Source organism: Capsicum annuum, chromosome 7 (genome assembly GCF_002878395.1).
Source record: "Capsicum annuum cultivar UCD-10X-F1 chromosome 7, UCD10Xv1.1, whole genome shotgun sequence".
In the NCBI taxonomy this organism is placed as follows: Eukaryota; Viridiplantae; Streptophyta; class Magnoliopsida; order Solanales; family Solanaceae; genus Capsicum; species Capsicum annuum.
Genome location: NC_061117.1, coordinates 226,039,497 through 226,057,450, shown reverse-complemented (window position 1 = coordinate 226,057,450; position 17,954 = coordinate 226,039,497). Strand labels below are relative to the sequence as shown.

Here is a 17,954-nt window from a genome sequence, read left to right as displayed (position 1 = left end):
CAATTAAATTTTTCTCATATTATCCTTACAATAGTAATTCTTTTTGAAATCGCATGAACCTTTGTTTGTAAAGTTCCCGGAGAATTTCTTAAGAGGTGAACTAGTAATACTACTTTTCTATTTACAATTTCCTAATACATGTGTAAAGGAGAGAGTTAAACAACTAAAATGAAATGTACAGAATAGTGATTACTACCATGATTCGAGATCATGTCAAGGTATATGTATGCCCGTTTGGCCATAAAATTTTTTTTCTTTTTTCTGATTTTTTTTTTTTCACTTTTCCGAAAATTGTGGTGTTTGACCATGAAAATTCAAAAAATTATTCTTGAGTTGGATTCCAAAAAATGAAAATAACTTTTTGTTATTTTCACAATTTTCCACTTTCATTTTCAATTTTCATTATTATTACATATAACCTCAATCTTTAAATTTTTATACCTCATGATAAAAGAAGTATAGGTTGCTAACTAGTTAGGTTAATTACTAATCGAGAAATTACTATAGATTTTTTTATTACTATTATAGCATAACAAAGAAATTCACTTTCTTTTCTCTGTCACTATGAATCAACATTGAGTTGCTTTAGCCTTTACTAAACCTAATTAGTATTATCCTATATAATAAGGCGTGATGATGCAGCTGAAGCAGGCTGCTCATGGTCAACATGTCTGCTTCAGCTGTTTCAATCGTGATTTTACTATATCATCCTTATGTAATTATTATAAGTTATTCACATAATAAAAATTAAAAATATTTAATTAAAAAATTAAAATAGATATTTATGACATAACAGTTTCAGCTGTTTCAATCGTGTCATTTAAATATTAAAAGAATTATAATATTTAATAAAAAATAGAGATAAAATGAGCATTTTTTTTATGTTTTAAATTAACTTGACGTCTTATATGAAACAACTTAAAAAAAAATCATAAGTATTTTTTATAATAATTTCACCATGTCACTTTTAATTAGTCGAATAAAAGAAAAAACATTAAAAATCACAATAATTAAAAATTTAAATAATTTAAAAAATATAATTAGCTATCCATCTCACAAAAGTTTGGACAACTTAAAATACTGTTATACAAATTTTATTAATCTAAATATACTAATATATGTCTAACTTAGAATTTAACAACCAAACAAGTGAATGTTTTAATTAAGTAATAGAATTATACATAATATTAAATTTTTAAGGATCAATATTGGGCCGTGCTTAGCACGGCGCAAGCCGCCTAGTTATACATATGACTCAAAAGAAACTCTTTCATAATTATCCAATCACAGTTTGATGCACAAAAATATATATCATTTATCTAAATTCTAAAGTTCAAAAAAAAATATGTATTCAGAGAATGCGATAGAAACATTTATCCTAATACAAATATTAGTACTTCCTTCGTCTCAATATTAATTGTCCATCTTACTAAATCAAGAAAAAATCAATTAAAATTTTCTCATATTATCCTGATAATAGTAATTCTTTTTGAAATCGCATAAAACTTTGTTTGTAAAGTTCCAAAAGAATTTCCTAAGAAGTGAATTAGTAAGACTACTTTTCTATTTACGATTTCCTATGCACGTGTAAAGGAGAAAGTAAACAACTAAAATGAGATGTACAGAACAGTGATTACTACCATGATTCGAGATCATGTCAAGGTATATGCATGCCCGTTTGGCCATAAATTTTTTTCTCTTTTTTCTGATTTTTTTTTTCACTTTTTTCACTTTTCCGAGAATTGTGGTGTTTGACCATGAAAATTCGAAAAATTATTTTGGAGGTGGATTTCAAAAAAGTAAAAAAAAACTTTTTGTTGTTTTCACAATTTTCCACTTCCATTTTCAACTTTCATTATTATTATATATAACCTCAATCTTTAAATTTTTATACAAACCCCTCTTATAACTACAACCAACCACAAAAAAAAATAATTATTATTTATTTTCTATGGTACAACATCATTTTTAATTGTTATAGATATTCTATTTTTTTTTCTTCTTTTAACCAAAATTTACTAACGTGAAGTAAAAAATAATAAATGGCAATCTATGGCGAAAATATATCAACTTTTGTTTTGAATGAACTATATTATAGAAATATAAGACCCAGTACATTAAGTTATTTAAAAATGAGAAATTTAATATTTTTTTCTTGTCATTCTAATTTTCTGTATATGTTATATAATGACTATGATGATTTTAATAAATTATTAAAAAGTGGTCAACAAAGTCGCATATCAAACATAACGTAACGATCCATATTGAAGATTACCTTATTTTGATTTTATGGATTTTCAACGGAGATAAGTGTGGTAATTAGCTTAACAAAAGTTTGTTCTCTTAACCAAAAACAAAAATATTCAAGGAAAATCAATATCATCAATAAAGAAAAAGCAAAAAATTAGCACTAATCTATTCAGAAATAATTCATCCGTAATGTTTTTTAAAAAGATCAAATTCAATAAAATAATTAATTCAAGTGAAAGTAATTAAGATTTTTCATCAACAAATTAAGAATATATAAAATATATTTATATCCATCAATCATATTTATCAAAATATATTTTCTCTATTCAATCGATTGTGGTTAGATAAACTTATTTAGCTCGTGCTTGTGATATTTTTATTCAAATTTTAGAAGAATAACAATCATAATAATTAGTTTGTTGTTAATTATTTTATCAACTGAAGACATATAAATTATTTTCTCAACATTTGGTTGTATGTTAGTAGGTAAATTAGTAGTTGAGTGATTTTGACAATTTTTAAAAGTTGAGGACATAAAATCATATTTTAAAAAGATTTTTCAAAAGTTTTAAAATAAAATTTAAAAAGACATGGCCAAACACAACTTCAACTCCAACTCGAACTCCTGAAAAAAATATTTTTTTTTTTGTCAAACGGCTACAAAATTTAGAAGTATAATTCTTCTAGTCACATATAGTGATAAGCACCCAGTACACCCTTGAACTATAATCAAAGTTGTTACGACACACTCCAACTTTATAGGAGTTCTATTACCCCTTTGAATTCAATTTTAACGTATTTTTATTATCTTTTTATACTAACATGACTCTTTTATTACATAGTATTCTCTCTATTTCGAAATAAGTGAATTGTTGGGGTATTTATTGGTGTTTCAAAATAGGTGAATCATTGAATTTTTTTTCCAAATTTACCCTTATGATTTGACAACCAATTAACTTTTGAAAAGGTATTACAAGGTCAATTTTTTTTTTTTTGAGTAAAAATAGAAAATTGTATTAAATTTATGTCTTTAATATTTTTTCTTAATCTGTATACCAAAATCCAATAATTCATTTATTATGAAACGGAGGGAATATTATTTTACGTAACGCCTAGAAACTTGACTGCAATTTCCATGTGTTTTACTAGAAAAACAAAACTATAACACAATAAACTTGTGATAGCTAGCTAGTGTGAATGCCTTATAATATTATATTACCATTATACAAGGAATTAAGCTACAAGACAATTACATGATTGTGTGCAAAGCAACAAAGTAAGAGGAGCAACTTAGCATGAAATTTGTGTTTATACGAATCCAACAAAATAAATATATATGACACATTTTTTTTTTAATATATATTATTGAATTAAACTGAATTTAATACATAATTTCATCTTAAATTATAATAAAATTAGAAGGTAAATAAGCATATAAATGTGTGTTTGATATACACCCAAAAGTACTTAGAAGTAAATTGGATAAAGGTTATAAGATTGTCACTCACTCAATTATTTATAAGCTTATAAGTATCTTTGATTTGATCAAATATTTTAACCATAAAAAATATGTTAATACTTGGAGTCCTTTGATTATCAAATTGGGATAGATAATGTTATCACAATCTCATAGTCTCGCTATTTTAATACAAAAATAATTCTCTAGATTAATTAATACTCATAACAAAACATAAGATAAAAAAAATAGTAATATCTTTACGTTTTATCTTAAAATTATTATCTCCTATTTCACCAATTAAATCACACCTCAATATATTCTTCCAAAAATAGATCTTCTTAACTCCCTCTCCATATTCCATTTCTATCAATATCTTTTATCAAATAAAACAACTTATTATCGAATTCAACACTTTAATTTCATTATACATATAAAGTACTATTATTTTCTTACGCGTTTTTTAGTGTAACCATTCATCATTTTATTAACTTACCTAAATTGTTAGCTCTTTTTGTATTAAATAATACATCATGCTAAATTATTGAATGGACAAAATTTTACCCAAAGTACAGCAAGGAGGTAATTAATTAAGAGGAATATAAGAGTAAAAAGTAAAAAAGTGAGGTGATTAAATAGATTTTTTTTTTTTTTAAAAGAAAAGTAGTACAAGTTGAATGTGCCTTAGTTATCGTTGTCATCATCAAAACTCACAATTAATAGAGAGAAGAAAAAAAGGTTGTCGTGTAATGAAGTTGTCAATTGGAAAAAAGGAGTGTAGCGGTGTGTAATTTCATAAAATATGTGGGGCCGAAACTGACATTCTAGCACAAACATGATGAGAAAAAAAAAATCAACAATAAACAATTCACAATATTAAAAAAAATAATAAAATCAAAGAAAACCCACCCCCCTCACCCACCAAATAAGCGTAGGTGTTGGATAGGACACCACCATCCCCTATTAGTATTATTTTTTACCATTTCTCATTTTTGGTAATTTAATTAAATTTTTATTTAAAGAATATTTTAGTTTTATAATGTTGCTTTAAATGATGTGCTTTTATTGTTATGAAAATATCATGCAATGTTTAGATCAAAAGTTTAGGCATCATTTTGATTCTATGTTTTAGTTACATGTGAAGATAGTAATGCACGAATTATTGTGTAAGACTAATAATATGAAGTAATATAGTATGATATAATTTGATTTCATAGTTAGTTAACCATAAAAAACCTCATTTTATGTGATCATTATTTTGATAGTATCACATCGTTATCTTAATTTTATTTCTTATTTTACTTTTATTTATTATTTAATAATCTCGTTTTATCCTTTGTCTAAACTTTTAATAGTAGATTTACTCGGCATCTTACTTTTAATAAATTTATTCTTCAAATTATTAACATATAAAATTATATAACAATGATAAATGATATAATCTATTTAAACATGATGAATGATATAATCAACCAATAATTTGGATCTAAAGAAAAATAAGAAAATTCATCCTCTGTTTTTTATTTTTCAAAGGGGTTCGGAGTAAATATAATTTTATGTTGATGTTAATGATAATTTTTTTTTAAACTTCACACATAATAAAAGCTAACTTTATGTATAATAGAAGTTTTAGTGCATTAAAATCACTTTATTAATTAGTGTTTATTGTATGTGTTAAAAGGCTCATCTTATTAGTTTTGTGTCAATCAATATCAATCTACAGTAAAAAAAAAAAATCTACCCTTTTTCTCTCTTTTTCTACAATTTCTCAAGAGGGGTGGGTGGGGGGTTGAAGGGGGTAAAAAGACGGGGGGTGGGGGTAGTGGGTGAGTAATTGTACAAACTTGCTTTTTGGTGGAGAGAAGGAGAAGAACCTGATGCCCTCTTTTTGATGTGTGAGTGGGTGGTGCTGCTCTTTTCTCATCAAAAAAACTCTTTGCTACTTAGTATATCTCTTCACTATTCTTTCTCCTCTTTTCATCTTCCATCCATCCATCCATTTCTACTTCTACTACTATACTTATTGGTGGTATAAATAATTTCTTTGTTTACAAGTAGTAGTATTTTCCATTGATCACCTCATTTATCTTCTTGAAACTTCTCATTTCTAGTCTTGAAAACAACTAAAAGACTCCATTTTTTCTTGATCTTTTTTTCCATTGTTTTCTTTCTTGTTTCCTCTTTTTTTTTTTTTTTTTTTTTGTGTGTTGATTTACATATGGATTTTGCCTTGAGTGCTAGATAGATAAGGTTTGAATAATACTGATTGTTTCTTGTGATTTCATGATCTTGTGTTGTTTGTTGTTTGGTTTAGTAATTTTGGGGGTGTCTTTTTTAACTCTTTTGCAATTTTTCTTTGATCAAAGCTAACAAATCTGGTCTTTGCCTAAAAGTTCTGAACTCTTACTGTTCATTGAAACCAACCAAAAAAAGATTCAATCTTGATTTATGGGGTTTGTTCATATCTCTCTTATTCCAATGCCCTTTTAATTTCTTGACCAAAAGACTCAAAAGTTTTATATAGGATTCATTGTATATAGCCAAAATAAAATAAAATAATAATAATCTTTTTGTTGTAAGATTAATTGAAGTCATCTAGATTTACTTTGTTTGGTCTTTGATTTTTTGATTAGTGCTTAGTTGTTCTCCAATAAGCGAAGGTTGAGAAATTTTATGTACCTTTTTTCTTGGTTTTGTCCACATAAAATAACACTTGATTTGTCTTCACATCTTTACTTGTGGGTTTCTTTCTTTCCTAAAATTGGTTCTTTTCTTGTTCTACTAGTCTTTTAAAGATGATTCAACATATATAGATGCTTCAGATTTACTTCAAATCACATAAAATAACATTGTTACTGATTCTTGTTTATTGACCCTTTCTCTTTGATCTTTGCAGGTGAAGAAAGGGTAAATTTCTTGGTGGTGGGGTTGTGTATTGTGTTGACAGTAGGAGTTATTAGTATTATTTTTGTGTGTATGTGGAGAGGCCTTTAATTAGGCTACTGTTATGCTGAAGGCTAAGTATAATAAGGAGATAAGACTAAGTAGTAGTCTTGGTAAATATAGCTACAGTAGCAGAAGCAGCAGTTCTTGTGACTGTTGGGAAGACAGCACAAGAAGAAGAAGAAGGGAGAAGTTTGTCAGCAGATGTTATCCATTGAAAACATTCCACCAGATCCTTGTCATATCTCTCTACTGAAAAGTAGTAGTAGTGATGAAAGGCCTTCTTCTCATAACAAGCTAGTAGATCTGTCAAATTCTGACCTTGATGACAACAATAACAAAAAATTCTCCATAAGGTAAAAAAAAAAGTACTACAAATCTCTTCTGCTTCTGGTTTGTTTGGGATTTTAGTTTCTTGTTTGGATCTTATCTAGCTCTTAAATGTTTTACTGTTGAAAGGTTTTTTTAGTAATCTGAGGATTTTTAGATCCACTGTTTCTTGGTTTTTGGTTTTGGGAAAGAATTAAAAAATGAGTCTTTTTTAGCTTGTTGTCTTTTACTCATGGTCTAATATGCTTGGTTGAGATGAGATTTCATGTAACTATATTTATGTAATAAATCTTATGTGAATTGTGTATTAGATGGGAGTTTTATGTTGGTTTGTTTTCATATGATATAAGCAATTAAAGACTGTAGCTTTCTTTTTTGTTTTGAGGTTATTGACATGATATGAATGTATTCCAACTAAAGTGATAATTTTGTATTTATTTATCTTTGTAGGGATTATGTTTTCAGAACCAGGAGAAAGGACATCAAGACTAATTGGCCATTTTCTCAGAAAAATTTGCAGCTTTGTTTGAAGCATGGTGCGGCGACCGATTTGTTACCTCCTTTTCAATCTGTTAAGCGATGTGCTGTAGATGATCGTTCGGCTGACGAGGACAATATAATCATCAGTACTTCTGAGGAGAAACATGTTGAGCTAGATGATGATCCTGTGTCCACCAGTTCTAGCAGTGGTAAAACTAGCCGTGGTATGCCAAAACTAGCTGTGGATTGTAGAAATATCAATTCAAGCGGATCTGATAGAGAGAAAGGGTTTCATTCAACGATAACCAGTCGGTCTTGTTCTGAAATTGATTCAGTTCCAACAGCTGATCAAAGAAATCGTTGCTTGGGAGCAGAAGCTGTTAACTTGCTGGAACCTCCGGTCAAGAAACCTGAAAGTAAGGGTCTTGTACCTCCTATGTCAAACAAGAGTGGGAACACGGTACAACAACCGGGGAAAAAGTGCAGAATAATAGTCAAATTGGGGAACGTCACAGATCGGAATGTGGAAGAGGACACGACTACCACAAACAATTTCATGGTTTCCGAGGCAATGGCTTCGAAAGTATGTCCAGTTTGCAAGACTTTCACATCCTCATCAAATACGACCTTGAACGCTCACATTGATCAATGTCTTTCCGGGGAGTCATCAACAGTCAAGTGGACAGCAAATCCTAAGGTGGTTAAGTACAGGATAAAGCCAAGGAAGACAAGATTGATGGTGGATATCTATTCAACGGCTAAGAGCTGTACACTGGAGGATCTTGATAGGAGGAACGGAACCAACTGGGCTTCAAACCCGATTTCATCTGTTCGAGAAATCACTGATGTGCTTGCTGTTGAGACACTGGAAAAACCTCCTCCCGCGAACCTTGAATCCATTGCTAATGAAGGTGCTGTTTACATTGATGCCAATGGCACGAAGCTTCGAATTCTGTCCAAGTTCAACGATGAGCAGCCATCATCATCAAAGCGGGTTAATGGTCCTCTCCACAAAAAAATGGTAGATGGAGATAAAAGATGCAAATTCCTTTTGACAAAGAAAGGAAAGAAAAGTCATATCCAGAAACATCACAAGCTTATGAAATCTGCTTCTCATTCCAAAAGGTTTTGCTTGTCCAAGTCCGATTACTGTCCCAAGGTATGTTTGTTTATCTGCTGTATTTCTTTTGTGATCTTGGATATAAAGAAGTTCACTCAGCTTTGGCTTTTTCTTGAAACCCTTTCTTTAATGAAGAATATTATATGTTATCTTTGAAAATTTCATTTTTTCCAAAACTGGAGCAATATAGTGCAGTAAAGAAGCTGCAAAATTTTAGGAGCGGAAAACCAACGAATATTGGGAGATCAACGTTAAATTTCTTTTCCTGTATTTCGGCTTCATTTTCGTTAATTACATGATTGTTTTGGTGGTTGGTGGAAAGGAGGGGGGGACGCGGGTGCAGGTGGGGGTCGCATATGTTGAGAACTAAACCATGGTAGTTAAAATATCTTGTAGCTACATGCTGCTATCTTGCTTCATTTATCTTCTATTGAAATTATTTCTCTTACCAATAAGTAGTCCCAGTATGTAATAATTATTTGCTTCGAACTAAGTTGCTAAATATTTTATGAACAGATTAAGAGTGGTCGAGAGAGCACCTTTTCTCCCAAAGAAAACGTGGACAAAGAGAAGCACCTCAGATCTCCAGACCAGATGTTATCAAATGGATTGGGAACCATAAAACAATGGGCATGTTCGAAGAGAACTGGCCTCACAAGGAAGATCAATGATAAGGACAACCATCGGCTTTCTGGAGGTGATATGTCGACTGGCTTGCAAAGTGACAATGATGCATTGCCTCGGACTGATTCATTTATGAAGAGAAGCGGTCTTCTGAAATCTCCAAGGTCTTCTGTTTGTTTGCCCGAGAGTAGCCAAAGAATGGGGGATATGCTACTTGATCAGCCTCAAGATGAAAGGAGTGAGGAGCCTTCTCTGAAAAAGAAAGCAGACTTATCACTGTCTCAATCTCCACTCCCATCTAACAAGAAGAGATCCCTAGTGTTACAAAGTTGCAAAAGAAAGCATATGAAGGTAGATGGCCATTCTGGAAACAATAACTCTGCGGATCGTCCAAAATTTACGGTAGATCATGCACTTTCTGTGCAAAATACGAGAGTTGGGAGAAACACCGATAACTCTGAGATCAATTGTGAACAGTCCACCCCTCATCCATCATTCTCCTCAAAAGCGAGAAAGTTGTCATCATTGAGGAAGAATCTTTCATCCATCAGTGAAGGGCCTGCTCGTGGTGTTAAATGTAATTTGAAGTGGAAAACAGCTTCCCTTAAGAGGTTTACTGTGAGTTCTAGCTCAGAAGCCGAAGTTTCCCAGACTGAAGGAGAGAAACATTGTTTAAGAGGAAATCTCAGTGAAACAAGCGTGCAAGGGAGCAAGAGTTGTGATAGGGTGATTGTTAAAAGATCTAAAGTTTTGAGCATCAGGAAAAATAGGGAGGGGGGGATTATGGCCTCTGACGTGGAAGGCACTCGGGGCTTGAAGCGCTCACAATCCTCAGCTGAGACCCATTCTGATAATGAAACAGGCAACATTTTAACAGGTGCATCTGATGCTATTATGGGGTCTGTGAAAGCGAATCATCAAAGTCAGAATGACGAGACTATGGATCCAGTTGCCTCTGAATTCGCTGCGAGGGGTGATTTTATGAGTTGTAGCAAGTCTATGGATGATGGATCTGATGAGATGTCCGAGCCTGCTAGGTCTCACTGCGACTCACAATTGTTTAGTGAAGAGTACAAAGGATCTTTTCTTGGAACCAAAGCTGCAACATGTTCACAAGATCCTATTTTAGGTGTTGAAGGGATGCTTAGTGCAGTTGAAACTGGGAAAAGTATGATTGATGGCAATGTCCATGATGTTGCTGAATTGGGATCTAACGATGGGCAAGGGAATTACTTTTTGGAGGTTGATCCGATTCTCATACCAGGACCACCCGGATCCTTTTTACCTAGCCCTGGTCGTATGAACTCAGAAGACCTTCATGGGAGTTCATCACTAACCAGCAGCAGAATTCAATCTTCAGCAGATCATCCTGGATTTGTTGATCAGGATTATTCCGGTTCGCCTACGTCTGCTGCATCAACAGTTTCTAACTCAACAATGGCTAGAATTGGCTCAAGATATTCGGAGGATTTGTATGACGGTGGAAGGGATTCGTCAGAAATGCTCAGATGCCACACTGGCTGGGAAGATAAAAGTTCTAGCTTATCTAGCAGCACTGTTGATCTTCTGGTGGAAAATTCTGTCACACCACGTCAGACTGCAGATACAGGAAATGATAAAGATGGACTGGATAAATTTAATGCAAATACGTTATTTCCTGGCAAAGGAACTTTCAAATTTGCAAATGATAAGCCATGTTGTTGTGTGAGGAAAGAAGGAGCATCTCAAGGGTTTGCTTTGAATCGTGAAGAATCACAGCTGTTACAGCGACGAACCATGGCCCCTTCCTCTTTTCCTGCCACAGAGAATCAGTTGAGCCGTGATTCACTCATGAGACCTAACAATATCTTATTGAAGAGCAACTCATTTTCTCTTAGTGACTCAAGTTCAGGACCCGAAACAAATGCCACTAAATCATCCACGGGACATTCTCAATTTGGTATATCTGCTGATTCTGAGTTCAAGCTCCTAACTCGTGATTCGGAGTTCTTTAGTCCGTCTGCTTCTAATCCAGTTCTCAGACTGATGGGAAAGGACTTAATGGTGATCAACAAAGATGAAGATTCCTCACTGAAAAGATCATCCCACCCAAATTTCATGAATGACCTGGCAAACACTAGACTTCCTGGTGTTTCTTGTGGCAATCTTCGTAATGAGGATCTCAGTTCCTTCCGTCAGGTGGATGTGCATAATCGTCTCGTCTCTCACTTCCCTCAAAGTGGTGGTCCAGTACAGCATTTTGACGTCAGATTGTTGAATGGTTTCAAAAGTCATGACAGTTACTCATCAAGGCCACAAGAGCTGTCCCCTACATCTCCAGCCTCGTTTTCATGTAAGAGCAATGGCAGTGGATTGATGGGTTCCTTTGGCAGACAAGACTATTTAGGCGGGTGCAATTTACCTACTGTGCGTGATGGACCAAACGAGACATGTGATGTGAAGAAGTTTGTAGCAACTCCTCCCATCTCTCACTGGCAGAAAGGAACTTCAGTTGGGACGAATGCCGTCAGAGAAATCATTGTAATTGATGATTCTCCAGAAAACGAGGCTAATTCTGCATACACCATGGGCACGGGGAAAATGCAGATTAGCTCGGGCTATACTTCAAGGTTTGTGGATCTCTGTGAAAATATACCACGTGGTTCTCCTTACAGTGGATCCGGAGTATCTCAGAATGCAAATTTGCCTACTCAAGTGAACGAAATTCCTGCTAAGACGTGGAATGTCAACTCAGACAGTTGTAGTTTAGTTCATCCAAGCTCTTTCTCGGCTTCCTCATCACCTGCAGGTCCTTTTAGATCATCTTTATATTATTCTCCAGGCTTTTCCTAACCAAGAAGTCACCTTTTGCATGGTCATTTACTCTCTTGACTGACAATAGAAACCTGAAAGAAAACGCGGCAACGTTGAGCAGATGAGTTTTTCTAGTTTGGGTTTTCGCTTTCATAGCGTGTTTGATGTTTACTCAAAAGTTCCATATATATATATATATATATATATATATATATATATAATGCAGAGTTTACTGAGGCCAGTTGAAAGTTCCCTGGAGTGTCCAATGTATAAAGAGTCTTCAAATAATGAGTTGTTCCAAAGAATATGAACTTCCAAGTTGGTTTCTTTTTAACATCTTTTTCTCTAGTCTAGAGAACATATTTTTCTTTGCTTCTAATATAATGGTCATATTACTAATCCTGCTCTTTTAGCTTTTATTGCTCGGACTCGTCAAAAATGTTGTTGCGATACAACACGGATGATAGAACTGTAGTCATACTAATGGTCTTAGTATTTAGTCAACATTAGGTGATCAGTTGAACACTCTTTATCGGAATTTACATGGTACATTACTTTCAAGAATGAAAGAAAATCATCATGAAATATGATACAGAACATTACAGGTTGTAAATGAGTCAGTGGTGGTGGGAGTAGTGGAATGACATATATATATCTATAAGTTGGCTTGCATGGCTAGCTAGCTAGCTATAAATATAATCTTGATGTGACCTGCATTCACTTCTCTCAGCATTTGCACGTTTGATGGTGAAACAACATTACCTATATATGTTTCTATTTTCATCTAATGTATCTTTGTTTTTACATCACAATATGTTTAGTCATCTCTCTATATTTCATGTGGTTAAAAAAAAGAGAAAGTACAAGATGGCTAAAGGTTAAAGGTTACGTGGCTCGAACTCTTCAAAAAAAAAAATGGTCGGTTTCTTAATAGTTGTGGTCTTTTTGAGAATTTAAGGGACACAACATTTTTGAAAAGTCCGAGGGTTGTGGGGAGCATAAGTAGTCCATTGCTGTTGTTTGCAGTGGTGTACGTGTGGCTGGTGCATTTGTATTATTGCATGCAGGAAAAAAGTAAACTGAGAGACGCTCCTTTATGTCTTTTTCTGTGTATTGATGATTATAACATGGTAAATCACGATTTGATGTGTTCAATCTTTAGATTTTTACGATTCAATATATATAAATAGATTTTATGTTTGATGTCGAAATATATGAATTCATTACTTATATTCTCTACCCTCCCACGAATTGTAAATATGGGTGGATGTACTATAACTCATGGTAGTTTGTGTAAATTGATCTAATATTATATTATATTATATTATATGTTGGCGTTAAATGGTGTATTACTTGATTAATTAAATACCGAGTTATTTTCTCAAGGAATGGGGGGTCGATTTCTTCTTAATACTCCCTTGTTTGGAGTTGAACCTCCATGTAAGAAAATATAATTTAGAGAATGCATGTATAAAGCTACTTTGAAAACAATAGTAACTAGTGAGTGAGTAATAGTCATCATATAATAAAACCAAAAATGAGTATACGTAGGGTTTGTTAGATATGAAATGGACACACAATAATAATAATTTGTAATATAAGAAAAATAGCCGTTACAAACAAGCAAGAAAATTATGTAGTGTACGACCAAAACTTGTGGTTGTCCCATTGCATATACACACACTTTAGTCAAAAGTACATGTTTTTTGGGTGGAAAAACATGGGTCCTACTATACTAATAATAATATTCATATTATATGAACTTGACCAACTTGTCCTTTGATTTATACTTACATAATTATTATATTTAAACTACTATGCTTTTAAGTGATGAAAAGCATCTATTTAATAAGTATCCTACTTAAGAAATTCATAATCTAATTAAGGGCTACTTAAGAACGTAACGAAAGAAAAGGATTAGAAAAATCATATTAAGAAGATGGTTTAGGGTGCGCTTGGTAACTGACTAAAAAATAACTGATTCTTTTACGTATTCTTTGATGTTTGATAAGTGAAAAAAATGAAATTTGTTTCAAGAATATCTATCTTGATAGTCGAGGAACACTATGATGAGACAGGAGCGTAGTTGGAGGTAGGTTGAGTTGGGGGGTTGGGGGAAAGTTGGCTTGGGGTGGAGGGAGACAAACAGCGTAACATGTATGAAACTAGTTTTTCTTATTTTTTCTATGAACATCGTTCAGTATATATAATCAAACATAAGAAAATTGAAAACCAGAACGCACCTTTTGTAATGTAACTTTGTGTTGATTGGGTATTTTGACTGATGTTTTCATGATCATCTCCAAACACAAGTGTTCTATTATATATATATATATATGCACTTACAGCAAAATTGATCACATTCTCCACTAAACAAATCTTTAGAGACAAATAATATAATGTCTAAAGTAGTGGAGGAGTTAACTCAATCGTATTTTAATTAGGGGTCAAACTACATGTGTATGCTTAAAAAAAATAAAAAAACACTAGGTGATGGTTCAAGTTTTGATGAACACAATTACTCGATACATATACTAGTAAGAATTAATAAGTTTGTATTAAAAAAATTAATCGAGATGTGCACATGCAGACCGAACATATATGTTTATAGAAAAACTATACATGCATGGTATATTTTGCATGATGATCGATGTTCATCATCACCATGTTTTACTCTTCTAATGTCTCAAAGCAAGTCATGAACCCACAATTTTGGAATCCATATGCTAGATGTGAGACTTCTTATCGAGACGTATATAACTTTTATCCCACAGTTATACATTGCCTTATCACGTTCCAGTAGCTGGTATATATATATATATGAATTTCATTTGAAGGGAGTGTTGGAACAATACTAAAGTTATCTTGATGTGATTTATAGGTCAAAAGTTCGAATCTTGGAAACACTCAATAATATTTCTCTCTAACCACATAATTGGGTGAGTAAGAAGAATATTGTGTCTATCTAGAGATTCTAGTATTGTCATGACACCAATTGAATGCACAATATATTGAGTTGTATTATAATATGCTACAATACCTACTTTCATTAACTGATATTAATATATTACCACATAATTTGGTGTGTTCTGTACCTTTGACTTAATTCCCCTATGACCTATCCCTATAATCTCCACATTAAAGAGTACGTAAATTTTTATTTATTTAATTATATTTTAGATTTTTTTTCACGTGTAAACTTAATTTATTTTTTTCATGAGTCAATCACATGGAAACTATAATGAGTGACAATGAAATTCAATCCAGGATCATTATTTGATCTAATACCAAGTTGTTTAAGATTGGGGTTTATATTATTTTCAAATCGAGTGGAGGTCGATTAAATTTATTTAAATCAGAGATGTTTAATTAATAATTGACCTAAATCATTCTATATATTTTATAGTATAAAATAGAAATAAATACATTTAATAGTAGTAATTACTTAGGGTACTTGCTACTTATATTATGAGAAGTCACTTTCTTGTTCCCAACCATCCATAAATAAATTAATTAATTTTGGTTAAAATCGCACATAAGTCTCTTCCATTCTTTATTATTTTAGTTGGTACGTTTGGCATGTGGACTAACTAATTTCAATGGCGAAATCAAAAATTTCATTAAGGATATTCAAAATTTAATATATACGTTGTATAGTTCTTTATATACATAATATAATTTTTCGACGAAGAATGTTTAACTGACCACAATAAACTATATGTGGTTACGCCATTGCTTAATTCCTTCGACTTTAACGGGGAATTTGCATAAATGACCCCTTTTTGAGGCTATTAACGGGGACAAAATTTAAATAATGATCACACAGTGTTATTTTTGTGCAAACTTTCGATGATTTAGGACGTAGCCCATAATATTTGGGTTATATTCAGGCCCATCTTACAGATGGGCCTCTCAAACAGTTGTGTACAGGCATGGGTCCAATTCTCAAATCGGAACATATGCAGATCTTATCCCTACTTCATGGAGGTAGAGAGATTGCTTCTAATAGATCCCTCGGCTTCAAGAAAAACATTTCGAAATAGTTTGAGAAAGGAAATACGAAAAATGAAGAAGACATGACAACCAAAACATATCATTCATAATGAACGGTAACAACAATGAAATAATATGATAATCGAAGCACAAGAGCTATTGATGATAACGAAGAATCGAACAAGACACCATGGGAATAATGCTAATAATACTAATAATACTAATAGATAAGTGAACACACATACGTACAAATAAGGTGCTCCAAACCATCACCAAGCTTATCTCGTTGAAAAGCGAAACAACATTCATCTACCTAATACCTGCTAACCTTCTATCTTAATTCACAATTCCCTACCATCCTATCTACATGAATCATAACCTGCGTATATTTTACCGTCTTCAGACCTCACTTATGAAATTTCGTTGACAATATTGTTATCGTCTTGGGCCATATTGTTGGACCTTGTGGATAAAGCCCAAATAATGACCAAACGTGCATGAATTCTTATGATCACATCTACGCATAAAGAAATCAAAAAAATTTACATAAATAATTCAAAGAGAAAAGGACACTCTACATCACTTTTTAAAACAAATAACCCAAATTTGAAAAATTTTCAAATAGTGACCAATCGGATATACTATTTCTACTTTATAGTCATTTCCTAATTTGAGTCATTTTGGCCTACGTAGTCTATATACAGTTCATATACAATACTGATACAGTTTATATACAATACTAATACAGTATTTAACTTGGGCAATTCGGCCCTTTTAAAAATATTTTAAAAAAATTTGCTATAAGCTTTTTAACTGATTGAATATTCTGTTTCTTTTTAATTATTTAGAAATAATAATTAAATTATATAAAAATGCTATAATTGTAAAATAGAATATGTATCTATATAAGATATATGTATAGAAATTGTATAGTTCTATCAAATATGCATATGTATAAAATATATATAAAAAATATATAGAAAGTGTATGAAAATTATATAATTGTTGTATAAAACGTGTAAAAAATGTATAGTTATTATATAAATTGTGCATCAAAACTGTATAATTTTCGTATAGAATATTTATATGTATAAGGTTTGTATAGAAACTGTATAGAAGGTGTGTAGCAACTGTATAGAACAAGCCAGTAAATTGAAATGGCTAGAAAATGAAATTTAAATTCCATGACCATTTTCATGGAAATAGCTTAATTTAAAGTGTCGTTTCTGTCAATGACATAAATAATTATTCAAAACCTTTGGAGTAGTTGTATATACGGGATGTAATAAGTAAAGATATATAATGAGTTGAGATATCTATTAAAGTATTTTATTTCATCTTTTATACGTGATAGTAATCTCATTATTTTAGAATAAATGGTGGGATAAAATAATTTCAAAAATTAGCTACTACCTCAAATTAACTATATGAAATAAAATTAACTTCAAATTTTATCCTGAGATTATTATCTTTATCCCACATACCAAACAACCCCTTATATCATTACTCCCTCCATTCTTTTGGACTTATAACATTCATTTCTAGAGAGTCAAATCGAATCGATTTTGATCAATATATTTTTTCATTATATTAATAACAAAAGACTACCATCTTATTATATTTTTCATATAATTATCCAAATTGTATATTCAACATACTAAATTAATTCAATTTTATTTAATTTTAAAAATTAATCAAATTAACTATCGTAAAATGAAAGTAAACAAGCAGTCTTGTTGTTTCTTTTTCCAAATTGCATGTATTATTTTTACTCGAGCCAAAGATATATTGAAAATATTCTACTAGAAATTAAATACATCCTCTCAAATTTCACTTGTGCAATTTCATTAGCTATATTATTATTAAAGCAAAATGCGTCACGTAAAAAAGATAAAATAAAAAAAATCATTATTATCAAAAGCGAAATTGCCGCCTTTTAAATTGACACATGAGTCCTTATTCCCT

General features: G+C 31.7%; 1 protein-coding gene across 5 annotated transcripts; it reads left to right on the top strand.

Moving 5' to 3' along the window:
• Positions 1-5,518: 5,518 nt before the first annotated feature.
• Positions 5,519-12,344, top strand: LOC107878871. Of its 5 annotated transcripts, none has more exons than XM_016726031.2 (4): positions 5,519-5,652; positions 6,603-7,005; positions 7,430-8,618; positions 9,096-12,344. In XM_016726031.2, the coding sequence occupies exons 2-4, from the start codon at positions 6,854-6,856 to the stop codon at positions 12,033-12,035; spliced, it is 4,281 nt and encodes a 1,426-aa protein (XP_016581517.1). In that variant the 5' UTR covers positions 5,519-5,652; positions 6,603-6,853; the 3' UTR covers positions 12,036-12,344. The 5 variants fall into 5 exon arrangements, with proteins under 5 accessions (XP_016581517.1, XP_016581521.1, XP_016581518.1 ...); XM_016726035.2 differs by having other exon boundaries at positions 5,549-5,601; XM_016726032.2 differs by having other exon boundaries at positions 5,582-5,735.
• Positions 12,345-17,954: the final 5,610 nt, after the last annotated feature.